This window comes from Pteropus alecto, unplaced genomic scaffold, assembly GCF_000325575.1.
Source record: "Pteropus alecto unplaced genomic scaffold, ASM32557v1 scaffold224, whole genome shotgun sequence".
NCBI classification, from domain to species: Eukaryota; Metazoa; Chordata; class Mammalia; order Chiroptera; family Pteropodidae; genus Pteropus; species Pteropus alecto.
Window position 1 is genome coordinate 56,960 of NW_006436289.1, and position 13,787 is coordinate 70,746.

At 36.5% G+C, this 13,787-nt stretch overlaps 1 protein-coding gene across 8 annotated transcripts in view; it reads right to left on the reverse strand.

Moving 5' to 3' along the window:
• KMT2A (lysine methyltransferase 2A) overlaps positions 1–13,787 on the reverse strand; it is a 71,514-nt gene that overhangs the window by 42,869 nt on the left and 14,858 nt on the right. For 4 of the 8 annotated variants that reach the window (XM_025047491.1, XM_025047489.1, XM_025047490.1 and 1 more), the window contains 2 exons: positions 6,100–6,169; positions 814–3,464 (listed from right to left, as the gene is read on the reverse strand). In XM_025047491.1, the coding sequence (XP_024903259.1) occupies positions 814–3,464; positions 6,100–6,169 (2,721 nt within the window). The remainder of the gene's footprint in view (positions 1–813; positions 3,465–6,099; positions 6,170–13,787) is intronic. The other 4 variants (XM_025047494.1, XM_015590111.2, XM_025047493.1 and 1 more) reach the window with 2 other exon arrangements.

Consider the following 13,787-nt stretch of genomic DNA (forward strand, 5'->3'; position numbering starts at 1 on the left):
CAGAATAACTGAAATATGGCCCTAGGCTGAATAACATTAAAAACCTAAGTTTGGGGTCACTGTAACCTAACTTGATATGTCAGCATAAATATGCATCTACAACATGACCATTTTTAAAAAGAACCTAAAGAGCAGTAGGTTTTTTCAGAAAAGATAAGTGCCTAGCTCATTGTGTAAAAAACAAAACAAAACAAAACAAAACAAAAAATTATGTTCTTTGTAAAAATTTGTTTGTCCTCATCTTAACTAACTCAATTCTATAGCTTTTCTGTCCCATAACTTAAGGCCAAGTGCTTCTCAAATGTATTGTGCAAACACCTATTATCTATTACTCTAATCACTCACTACTCAGAGGATGAGAATCTGCACTACCCCACCCCACCCCACCCTCCCTCTATTTTCTTCAGTAAACAAGAGTAAAACAATTTGACTACAAAAACGCACCTTCAAAATTAAGTCACAGATTCTATGACAAGAAACCCATTAACTACAAACAACTCAGCATTCTCTGTAACATGGCCCCAACCTACCTTTTAGTCTAAGTTCACCACTTTCCTCCAAGTACCTGTCCAGCTATTCACCGTTTCTGAAATGTTTCTCTACTCACACTGTTCCCTCTACTTAAAATGTTCTCTTCTATCATTTTCTACCTATCAAAATCCTTCCAGTCCTTAAAGGACCAGTGCAAAATGCCACCACTTCCTCTACCCTTTCCCTGATTCCCAACCGGATGTAATTAAAACAGCCTAAAATTTGCTCTTAGAAGGGGTTCAATATTCTGTTGATTTTAACAGGCAAGATGGAAAAGAGTACCTGTGCTTTGGGCTGGTCAGTTTGTTTAAGACTCTTACTCTTCTCGATCTTGCAGAGCTGGGCTTTGGCCTTTTTTAGGAGGCTGGCAACCCTCTTGTCAGTCATTGGAAGCTTGTCTGCCTGAGCCAACATGGAGCCTATGGAGGAAGTGGAATGTTTAACAGTGCTAGATGAAGGAGTGGAAAGGCAGAGGGTTTTCTCCTTCTCCGGGGATGGGGCAGTTGGGCCGAGGTCCAAGTTGTTTTTTTCCAGATTTCCTCTCCCTTTCTTTATAAGTATTTTGGTTTTGACAGCTGTTGTATCCCCAAGAGTCACAGAAGCAGTATCAGTCCCAGAATCAAGTGATGAAGACTTCTTCCGCCCTGATGTTTTTTTGGCAGAAGATGAAGTGGCAACATCTTCACCAACAACCTTCTCTTTGGAAACCCTACCCACAGGATACAAAGCAGAACTACTTTGAATTTCTGAGCCCTTTTTCCTTTTCTCTTTCCTTGACTCCCGCTTATTCTCTTTTTCTCTCTCCCGGTCTCTCTCTCTACTCTTGTCCTTCTCCAAGTTCTTGTCAGCATCACGATCTTTGGACAGCTCCTCAGGGGCCTTGTCTTTATTTTTCCCTTTTTCAGTCTGAGAGCCTGGGGTAAACCAAGGGAAGAGAGGAGTAGGACTACTGGATGAGAATGGCTCTGCTGGAACACTAGTCTGCTTCCTTGGTCTCTGGTTCTTCTCTGCAGATTCCACAGACTGAGTAAGGGAATGAGAAGGAAAAGTAAAAGTTGGGTTTAAGGCACTAGTGGCAAGAGGACTAACAGAAATGCTTAAGGAGGAAGAGACAGAAGATGGTGGAGTGAGAGGTGATAGCTCAGAAGTACTAAGCCTTCCACTTCTTGTCCTCATGGAGTGAGAAGGAGATCTTGGTTCGGATCGAATAGGGCTAAATGCTTTTCTTTTCCTTTTTCTGTTAGATACTCCTGAAGATGTTCCAGCAGAAGTTCGATTACTAGGCAAGGTTACAGACTCAAATATCCTAGAGTGAGCCTCACTTGGAGTAAATCTTGGAGCTCTCAGAAGAGGGCTCCTTTTGTGCATATCGAACCTTGTTCCAGAATGGAGTGGTGAAAACAATCGGGCTGAAGCAGCAGTACCAGATGTAGAAAAACCAGATGCGAAGCCAACATCCTCAGGAGTTAGTGGAGGAGGTCGGAAATTATCAAATATTGGTTTGCGAATAAGACCCTCTTTGGCATACTTTGCTGAGGAAAAGTATTGTGGTTCTGACCTAGAATGCTTTAAAGAAGTCCACCTAAATGTCGGTTCTCGTAAAATAGATTTTCGCTTTCCTTGCATGGGGGCAGCAGAAGCAGGCAAAAACGGTGATGCTAAAGGGATTGTTGGAGGCATAAGCCAAGGTGTGTGGTCAGAGATACTGGAGGCTGGCTGCAATGGTGGAGGTGGAGTAAGAAGAGGTGGGGGTGGAGAAGAAGAGGTCTGCTGCTGGGGGGCACTTTGTAGAGTTGATAATTTTTTTGTTGTTCTAGATCCAAAACTTCTCTCCGACACCGAATACCTTCTGCTTCTTCTATCATTATTATCGTTTTCTGGGGACTGAGAAATAGGCAGTGGAGTATGAACTTCAGGGGTATCGCTCCGCTCTTCAGGAAGTACCTGAATCTCCTCAGAGGCCTGAGAATCTGTGGAGGTATCAACACTGGGGCTACTAGATCGGGAGGAGTCTGAAGACATTTGAGAGGAGTGCTGAGAAGCTGCGCTTGATTTTTCAGAAGATCCACAGGATGTGGCACTGAATCTACTATTTGGTGTAGACTCTAGTCGGGCAATTTTAATTGGAGGGTCATAATCCTCATCCTCTATAAACCGCCGAGGGGTTTTAATGATCCGTGAGGAGATGGCACTAACCACAGGCATAATGAACTGTCGAATATTTTTGACCTGTGTCTTCACCTTTCTTCCTTGCAGCTGAGCTGCTTCTTTTTCAATTTTCTTCTGAGCCCCCTTTTTTGCCCTCTGCAAGAGCTGCTTAGCAATTGTTGCATCTGTCCTTTTAGAAGAAGGAATAATCCTAACTGGCTTAATCCTTCGAGGGCTTTGTCTGACTACTGCCTTATCTTCTTTCGTGAGTGGAGGTGTTCCTTCCTTGTCTTTCCGGACCTTCTGGGGCTTTTCCAGTTCTGAGTTAATGAGAAGACCTGAAGGGGTCTTTATCCTTTCTGTTGATGGAGGCCTTCCTCGTCGTCGTACAATCTGTACCCCCTTCCTCCCTATTTGAAGCTTCCCTGTCTTAAACTTAGACTTGAGAGGAGAGAGTTTACCTGCTCTTAATTTTTTAATTTTTGTGGCTTGCTGAAATGTAGCAGAAGGTGTCCGTTTAATTTTTTTCAGGCTATCTTCTTTGTTTCCCTTTGGTAACTCTGAAATGTCCTTTCCATGTGTTATTTTGATTTTTACTCCAGGGAAGGTAGGAGGTCTTCCTCTCTTTTTCTCTAAACTTTTAGAATCTTTCTTCTTGATCTTATCTCCAGATTTGCTCTCTGATTTACTTAGAGGGGAAAATACAGATGGATCTGAGAGGATAGCTGAATTTCGGTCAGAGCCACTTCTAGGTCTCCCGCGAGGTTTTCGAGGACTAGTTTTAACTGTGTATAGAAATTAAACAATGAAGAGCATATATTTAGCTTTGTAGTTCAGGTCTTAACTAAGCTGAATATAATTTAGCACAAGCCACTTTGTACTAAACTCTACTTGGGTCTAATGAGTCAATAAAACATCTTAATTGTGCTTAGTTTCTCTTCCCCAAAAACTTGCCTCAAAGAAATCAACTAAATAACATTTCACCTAAAAGAACAAATATTTAACTACTTTTTTGATAAAAAACTAATACAATAAAAGGTTTTCAACTGAGCAGTTAATATACAAACTGATTTTCCTGTAACTTTAGGTGAGCAGAGTTTTTTCTGATTACAAAAAAAATGTTTTTAAAAAATCTGTACTACCTTTTCCATACCCTAGCCACCAAGATTAACATCTGAGAACATAATTATAGCAACTTATCATCCCATCTCCTCAATTCAGAATTTTAGCTTTAATAAATTTGAACAAAGTGCTCTTCAATCATAACATACCAACTTCTATAAGAAAAGGCTCTTGAGCCACTCAGCCTCCGATATTTTCAATCTGTTTTGCCAAAGTAAACTAAGAAAGTTTCATTGAATAGAAAAATATTCATTCGTGAGACATCAGAATATGATCACTGAACTCAGTAGCATGTAAACTAATCCGTGAAGTGACATAATGATGTGCCCATTAATCTATGCCCCTACCTACAGGTTCTTGAACTAGTTAGTCTCAAATTACAAACAACTTTTAACCGGAATTGATGTTGAGCAAATTATCAATTTATTAAACCAGATTTCTTCTATCCTAAATCAAAGGAACTTGCCAATTTATAAATCAGCTCAATCTGCTACTTATCAAGAGACTTAATAAAACAAGACTCTTCCCTAAAATTCTTTGTATAAACCTGTATTTTCTAAATGTATTAAGAGTTGCCTATCATATCTTCTCTTCCCTCATGACTTTTTAATGTTTTATATGATACAACATTCTTCTGAAACTAAAATCTCCCCTAATAGGCACCAAAAGAGATTTATGCCATTATGATGAACGTTTTAGACTATGGAACCAACTTTCTAATAGAACAGAAATCAACAAGGGTCTTACTGTTGAGCTTTCTAAACAAAAATGTTTTTTCACCAATTAAGTTTAGACTCCCTAAGTAGTTAAAGATTCACAAATCCACTCTCAATATATACTAATTACAACAAGAGTAATGGACTAGGAGACAGCAGAGAAACTATGTTTCATTTTTTACAAAATGAAGCATATCCAGATGGTTAAAAAAAAAAAAAAGACAACATTAAAGGTAAACTGACAGCCAAGAAAAAAAAAACTAAAGAGGAAACCATCAAGAAAGGGCCGTGAATTAACAAAATAAACTTCTACCCAGAAGTATATCACAAGGTTCCTTATAAAGGTAGACTTGAACCTAGTCACTCATAGGGCTTTATTAATTCTGAAACCTCTTCTATCCAACTTTTAAAAGAAGCTTTTGGAGGAGAAGTAGAAAAAGTTGAACAAAGAAGAATCCAGCTCTGCTGCCAACTTCTATAATCCACAACACATACAAAGAACTCACAAATCAGTTATAAGTATCATGTATTTTCTGGGCCTCATTTACTCATTTATAAATGAAGAGTTAAACCAGATGATCTCTAAAACCATTTTCCGATATGAAGTTTTAAGATTTTTACCACATATTAAAGAAAACACTGTTACTATCTAAATGGCAGATACTGGGATCCTACAGGCTAACTCCTCCCAACTAGAATGGCAATGCCACTACCATTTGGGAAAGGAAAAATTGTCAACTTATGTGTTTGAATCAGGTTACTATATAACGGATGATGACTCTTAAATCTAACCCAAATGCTAACAGACATCACAAACTAGGTCAATATCAAAGAGCAAAAACACAACCAATATCATATTTAACTAGATTTGTCTATCCACATAAAATCAAAGAAAATTATGCAAGAAGTCAGAATGGCAGCATAGACAGGGAATGCTTTTTCCATCAAAAGATCTATAGCCCTCTCACTTATAGAGCAGAACTCTGAAAGCCATTAAATGTTATTTCCATTGAAAATTATCTATTGGAAAACTACTATTAGTCTAGAATTTCAAGACATTCTAGATATTTTCTTGGTGAGAATGATAAAAATTTTTCTGTTTTCTTTATTCCAACACAGGCTTTCAAGGATCAAGTAAAATAGTTCATACAGCGCTAATATTTTGTTTTTAGTGCTTTGACAATAGTAGAACAAATTTCATCTGCAAAAAACAATGGCCAAATTATTCCCAAAGTCATATATAATACCATATAATTCAAAATATGTAAATCTGAAGTTGTTCTTAGTAGGTTAACTTCAATTTGCCTACCAGGTTATCCACTCATTCCATGAAAATCTATCTCCCATGCCTCAAGGGGTTCCCACAGAGAAGCATAATAAAGAATAAACCAAAAGTGGCCAGAGAAGAGTTCCATAAAGAGATCTATTTCATAAGCCATTTCCTACTTAGTGTGAGGGAAAGGGAAGGATGTACCAAAAAAACCCAGTATTGAAGACCATCCTCTACATGCAAAGAGGCAAGGGGAAGCCAGTCTCTTTAACAAACAAAACTTAAAGGCACCATGAGCTTAATTGGCCATACCTGAAGGAGACCTTGTGGGACTTCGTACTCTGACTTCTTCATCTGAGCCAAAACCTAAGAACTGCTCATCCTACAACAAAGGAAAATTATTTTAAAATCAGAAACCAAAACATGAATGTGAAAAAAATCCCAAAGAAATTCCCAGAGGAGACATAAATGAATTAGAAAAATTAGCCTCTACATATTAATCATCCTCATTCACATGGATATTTAAAATAACTAATATTGGGATAAATGGACCCAGTCATACAGCTTTATTACAGATATATAGGTGCTGTGTAGTAACTGAACAAAGCACTGAAATCTCATCTTTGATGCACAGTACACAGGGGACAGTCGTAAGTTTCAAACCATAGATACGGCCCAAAACAATTAAAGAACAACTTTAATTCAAGTAAGCAAATCAGTACAATGGCAGAAATGTACAGCCCCAATTAAAAAAAAAAAAATCTTCTCAACAAGTAGTTAAGTCTACAGACATATAAAGAATAACATAAACAATAACATAATCTCTTATCTACTAAATATTAATAGAGACTGAAATTGCCATATTGTCAGTTCCTTAACTCAGGAATTGACATTTAGATGTGATTTCTGTATATTTGAGATCCAAAGATTCTCTCAACATGCATTTTATGGCACCATTTTTTAATGCCCTGTGATAAGAGACTTAATGGTGGGCAGCAGCATCTGTGAAAAAGATCATGAATTGACCACATAAAGGGTGAAATTCATTCAAGAATAATTTAGGGAAGCATCTTATTTTCAGTTATCAAAAAAGGCAAAAACTTCTCCTTACTTCTAACTTTTAACCTGCTCTTTATTTAAAAAAATACCAAGAATTTGACAAGCTCTCAGAAAAGATGGTCTATCTAAACAAATTGATTAATAGAAATTCACTGATTCAGAGACTAAGAGTTCTTTCCAGAGAGAGATGAGACAGAATTTCAGATTCCAGAAACAAAATCTACACAAAACCAGAACAAAATAAGGAACGAAAGATATTTTCTTGAACCTCCAATATATACCAATAAGCCCTAAACTAAGTTCCAACAATTAAAGTACCAAATTTTCTTCTTGGGAGCAACAATCACACATATATGAACATCTGTGGGCTTTCTAAAGCATTGTTTCCCTAGTTAGCTTAAAACTCAAATCACGTGCTAATCTGTTTAACCACTTATTAACCAGGAATATGTGAAAAGATACGTGCAATCCTTTTAGACAAATTAGCAGGTCCAGCTCTTAAATTTAAAAGCTTTTGAGGAGCAAAATGAGGCCAAGACTTTGGATACTATACAACTAAGAGACAATTATTAGACTCTAAAAAAGGTTTTTGCTCTTAAGTTGCTAAAATTATTAAAGTATTTAACTAAGAAAAAACTGAAATTATCCTCTTCAAAGAAATTTTTGTATTGTAATTCTAAGAATTAAAACTAAATTTAAGGAATACATGCCAGAGTACTTTTTACACAGTCTCTTCTTCTATCAACAAATAAAATGTAAATTTTTATTGCGAACATTTGTGAATAAGAAAAAAATCTATCTCTTCATTTTAAAATAAGTGAGGACAACATCAGACATGTGAGGCTAACCCCAAATAAATTTCTGGAATGATTTTCAGGGTTTACACTTGTAGGCTACAACATTACAAAAAAAGAAGCCCAAACTCACAAGACACAATTCAAAAATCTTACCACAATAATGGAAGTTCCATATGGTTAATTGTTCAAATGTACTTTTCAGAAGAAAAAAAAAAAGACATTTAAAATAGTAATCCTAAAAGGTACCTTGAGAAAAGAGCAGATAAATAAAATAGGCCTTGGTAAATGGCTGTAAAAAAAAAAATCAAAAAACAAAATATTACAGTGTCTTAGAATTTTAGAGGAGGCAGTCCAATCCTCCCATTTGTTGGCATACGACACCACTGAGAGTGAAGAACAGGTCTGAGGTCTCAGTTCTAGCACATACAGGCTGTGTAATATTAGACAAGTCACTATTTTTATTTATTTACTGGAATGTTTAATAAGTAAATGAAATAAATTATGTAATTTAGGTAAAATCACTCAGAAAACTGTAAGGCAACATCTATACTATAGTTCTCTTATTGATGTGGTTTTTAGAAACTTAAGCTCTGAGGGGACAAATGACTTGCCCAAGCTCACAGAGTTAATTACAAAGACCTTCCTATCACGATAGTTACAATTTAAAACCAGAAATAATCAAATCATCTACACTACAAAATTTGCTATTCTTTCAGCTACTATTAAAGTAACAAGATGCCCATTTTTCAGACCCTTAAAATTTCTGATTCAATTCATTCTTTTCCTGCATTATCCTCATGGAACAATCTGCTAATGTATGCATTTCACAAAGCCATCTGGGGATTTCCCAACATTCACCAGGGGACTCCATTGCTAAATGCATGAATTTTATGCTCCATATGCTGCAATGACAGATAGTTCTAGCAACTTCTAACCAACAGAAGTAATCAACAGGTGAAGTAATGAAAGATTATTAATCTTTAAAAGAATGTAAGAGATCCATATTGCTACGTTCATTATCAGCAACCTCAGTGAGTCTCTTCTCTACATTTCAAACTTTCACAAAATGTATCTCTACAATCCTAATTAACTCTGTCAATGTTTAAAGTTTGCCAATATTGTACTTTCCAAAATGACAAAAAGTATTAATTCTTTCCTTATGGTCTGAATAGTTGGAATAAGAATTCGTAGTCAAAAAAGACTATACTACCACCCAAAAACTTTCTTTTCATTTGAAATATAGACTGATTTCTTGAAGAATGTTTGAAATAAAATAAGGACCCATTGTTTAAATAATCCAGTTTAACCAAAAACAAAAGCCATCATTACTATGCTAAAGAGTTCTCTCTAGTTTTCTAACTCCGAACTTTCAATTTCATGTAAGAGGCCTAAGAAAATTTAAGGATCCTCAAGAAAGCACTGGGAAAGAACTGCTGCAAGAGGGTGCTGCAACTGAAGTCTTTGTAGCCTCTCATCTCGCTCTCATCACCCCCTTTAAACGCATGGGATTCCTGCAACATTCAGTAAACGAGGTAACAGTACGGGATTCAGAAGGATTCAAGAATTGCCTAGAAATCAAAGATTAAGGCAAAATGTCTACAAAAGACAACAAAGGGAACCAAAATTAAATCCATGTTTGGCACTGGACACCCTGAAAAGAGGGTACTGGAGACACCATGCTACACATGACCAAGTCTTCCTGGGAACTGGGCCCAAACAGCCATTCATCACATAATTTTCCTTCTAACACCGCTTTCTCTGATGAGCACAGCATTCCAAGATAGAGTATATGCAAATGTCTTCCAAACAATGATGTCTTCGGAGACTAATCTCCAAGATTTTAACACTTTCTTACCTCCTTGCCAAGTTGAGCATTGTAAAATACTATTAAATATTTAGCTTCCAGGGGTTAAGAATGCAATGAAGCTACCTAGTATCATTTCCAATGTGAAATCTAATTGTAAAAACAATAAATGTATAGATTTTAAGTAGCTGGTTACCCTTGAGTTAGGGGTAGGGGTAATAAAGAAATTCTATACCTCACCCCTACCCCTAACTCAAAGGTAACCAGCTACTTAAGAACTTCCAAGCATATCTTTTACTAGTAAATTCTACTTTACTCATAAATATCTTTAAATTTGAGGATTTTTATTTTGTGTAGAATTTTAATTCTTTAGAAGCTAGTCATATTTGTAAGTGATGAATAGGAATATTTTTTCCACAAGAGAACCTAAGCAAACTCAAAATAAATATTAAAGAACAATAATGTTTACATATAAAATATAATGAAAACATTTTAGAAAAATACATGAAATTCTGTGTTTCAAAAAATTATGTACTACTAGGACAACTTTTCAAACAAAGCACTATTTTTTTTACTTGTTCATTCATTCAAAAACCATTTATATGTTGGCCAAGTAGAACAGTTATGCTATCTTTTCCAGATGCAAAGATGAGTAAGACAAGATTCCTGCTCCCAAGAAGTATCTAAGGGAAACAGGCAGGTGCACAATTTCAGCCTTCCTTTCAAAAACCAGTCACATTAAAATGTTAGTGAAGGATAAAATACTATGTAATTCATATTCTGAAATTTAAAATTTATTTAAATCTCGGAAGATTCATTCATCCTCTTATGTTAGAATTTGGTTTATGAAGAAATATTCGACAAATTTCAAAATTCTTCCAAAGGATGGCAATGCATATATCTCCATCCTTCAGTATTATAACTAGGTACCACTCCAGCCTTAGAAATCAGAGTTTAGGGAATAGAGACCTAAATCATCTGCAATGATTAGATGTGACACAGTTCCTAGTACCAACAGTGATCTGATAAACTTTCAACTGAGACCTCAATTCCTTTTCCTCCCTACTCCCAACTAAAATAGATTTTAGCTCCTTCCATAAATTCTTCCCAATTTACCACAATCAAATCAAATTTCCTCAGCTACAAAGGTTTATTAATCAATCAATTTTAAGTAACATCAATAACCACAGACAGTATCAAAATCACTGATACTGGTTGAAACTGTTTTGGAGGCTTCTAATTTTGGGTATCATCATATATGGTTCCATCACAAGAGGAGGCCACAGGAAAACTAAAAAATTACTAAGAACAACCAAATAAGATGAAGAAACATCGAAGAGACATACTGTGCATCTCAGCAGCTCTAGTTAAAAAGGAGTAACACTTCTTTGCGAATTTGTTCCAGTTAGCTATCACTTCTGCTGGAATATTTCCCTTTGTGTCTACTGCTACAGGCTCTAAAATACTAAGGTTTTGATGCTACATTTTAAAGATATGCACACACTAGTACTAGTATTTAATTAGCATAGGGATTTTTTCAAATGTGTTTACATGTTTGCACCCTCTAGAGTGTTCACTCTTTGAGGCAAGGACAGTTTACTTATTCGATTTTGTATTCCTAGTATCTGGCACAAATTTGGCACTCAATAAATGTTTCTAAGATAAAAATAAAGGAAATGCAATAAATTGTTTAAAAAACATTAAGTATCTACTGCAGTAACAGCACTATAGTAGAAACCACTGGTGGACTCCAAAGAATTAGATATTACACTTCTTTTAAGAATGCATGGGGAGAATGTCTTCAGGCTGGTAGGACAGACTAAATCCATTCATTCATTCATTCATTCAATCAAAATATATGTGAGCCCATTTTTGGGTTAAGGGATGAAGACGGGGATAAAAGACAACTTCTGCCTTGAAGGACCTGGTAGTCTATCAAGAAGAGATGAATAAATTAATGTTATAAAGTACGTTGCCTGCTATGTTAGAAAGAAAGATATGGAAGCACAGCAAAAAGGCAACTAACCCAGTCAAGGAGAAAGGGTCAGGAAAGCCACTGCACAAAGGATAAAAACTTAATCTAACTTTTGAAGGATGGTTAATCAGGATGGGAGGAGATATTGCTGGCAGAGAGGATAACATATACAAAGGCACAGAGGTACAAAACAGCATGGCATAGACTGAAGTTACACAGTTCAGTATGGCTGAGGCCCTAGCTGATGTGGAAAAGGGGCATAAGGTATTGAGGGAGAGAAAAAAAAAAAGCAGAGGCAGATCATGAAAGGTCTTAAATACCTTCATGAGTTTGAAGTTTATCTTTAAGGAAGTGTAGGCCTCATCCTGAAGGATATAGCTCATTAGTGATACTTTCAGGCAGGAAAGAAATATGATTAGATTTATATTTTCAAAAGATCACTATGACAGCCGTGGGTAGGTAGAGACTACGGCTTTAAAACCAGAGGCGAGAAGAACAGTTAGTTATAAAACGACTGCAGTGGTACTGGGTATTAAGGGAAAAGGGCAGATTCCCTAGACAGTTAGCAGGCAAAATGGACAAAGTTTTGATATAAAGGGTTAAGGGAATGGAAAGAATTAATAAAGACCTGCAGATATTTGGCTCAGGTTAATTATGTGTATGGTGATATTCCAAGATTAAGAATACAAGAGAGGTTTATAGGAAGGGTGGTCATTTTATACATTTGAGTTTGAAATGCCTATCCGGGTTGTCTATAAGCTATAATAATATAAAACACATCTAACTCAATGAATAAATAAATGCTGAAACTGTACATATGAATGCAATCGCTCAGGAAGAGAACAATGAGAGAAAAGGAGGGTCAATGGCAGATCCCTGAGGAAAACCTACACTCAACAATGTCCAGGGGAAAGGGAAACAAAGGAAGGAGATAGAGATGGAACAGCCAAGGAAGACCACACACAGTTAAGTACAAAATGGTCAAGGGAAGAATACACATCAAGGGATGGTCAAGTTGGGTAAGGGCTGAAACTTTTATAGCGAAATATCAAAACTGGGAGGTCACCTGGGGCCTTACCAAGGCCAATTTCAATGCCATGTTAGAGGCAGGAGATGCCAAAGTGCAGTAGGTTGAGGTGTCATTAGAAAGTGACAAAATGGAAATGAGTACAGACTACTCTTTTGAAAACACTGTTATATGGAGAAGGAGAGACAGGGCACAAGGTAGGAAAAGACCAGCTTGGGAGGATTCTTTTTTTAGTTGAATATGTTTATATGCTGAAGGGAAACATAGCAGCAGGGAAGAGATTGAAAATCCTCAAAGCAAACCAGTAATGGAAAAGGGACAGGGAGGAGGGGTCAGCACTGGGAGGGAATACATACAAAGCACAAAGGAGGGGAATTCTCTTTCATTAGGAAAGAGGCTAAGCATGGATTTACTTGCAGAAAAGTTCATAGGCAGGAGTAAGCTTAGAAATTCCTCTGAAATCACAAGCAAAACTTTGATTATATGAGCATCTGTCAGGTGAGAAACAAGATTCCTTCAGATTCTTGAAGAAGCTCACAACTTACAAAAGCTTTTTAAAACACAGCTCTAAAGGAAATAAATCCTGTACAATGATGGATTAAGAATAAATTTAGGGAGGGGGAAATAATGGAGAGTAAAAATCAGATGCAAGGATTAGTAAAAATTGATTTGATAGGAAAGGGGTAGCCACTGCAGGGTCAAGATAAAAGACAAATGAGTTAGCAGAACCTTTTTAATTCTAGGATGGCATTGCCAAAGCTGATATAGTAAGCAGCAGGGAGCTGCCACTGATTCTCAAATGTAGAAAAGGCATAACTGTGTTTGAAGTTTATTCTAGAAATGATACACACACACACACACACACACACACACACACACACACACACACGAGAAATTAGAATAAGAAAGAGACTGAATAAAAGGAGATCAGATAGCAGTCTACAGTCATAATTCAAATGTGATTGACATTCAATCATTCAGCAAATATTTACTGAGTATATCCAGGCACTGTTTTAGACTCCAAAGATACACAGGTGAAGAACTGACAAAATCCCTGCCCCATGAAGCAACAATCTAGTGGAAACTGAAAATAAACTCGACAAATAAATAACTAGGGCAATAAGAATTAATGGGGGTTCACTGTGGGGGTTATTTTCACTAACGTGGTCAGGAAAGGCTTCTCTAAGGTGATGGTTTACTAAGGATTGGCAAACTATGGACCATCTGGCCTGCCATCTATTTTTGTTCAATCCATGAGGTAAGAATGGTTTTTAATATTTTTAAATGGTTAAAAAAAATCAGAAGAATATTTCATGCACATGAAAATTACATAAAAAT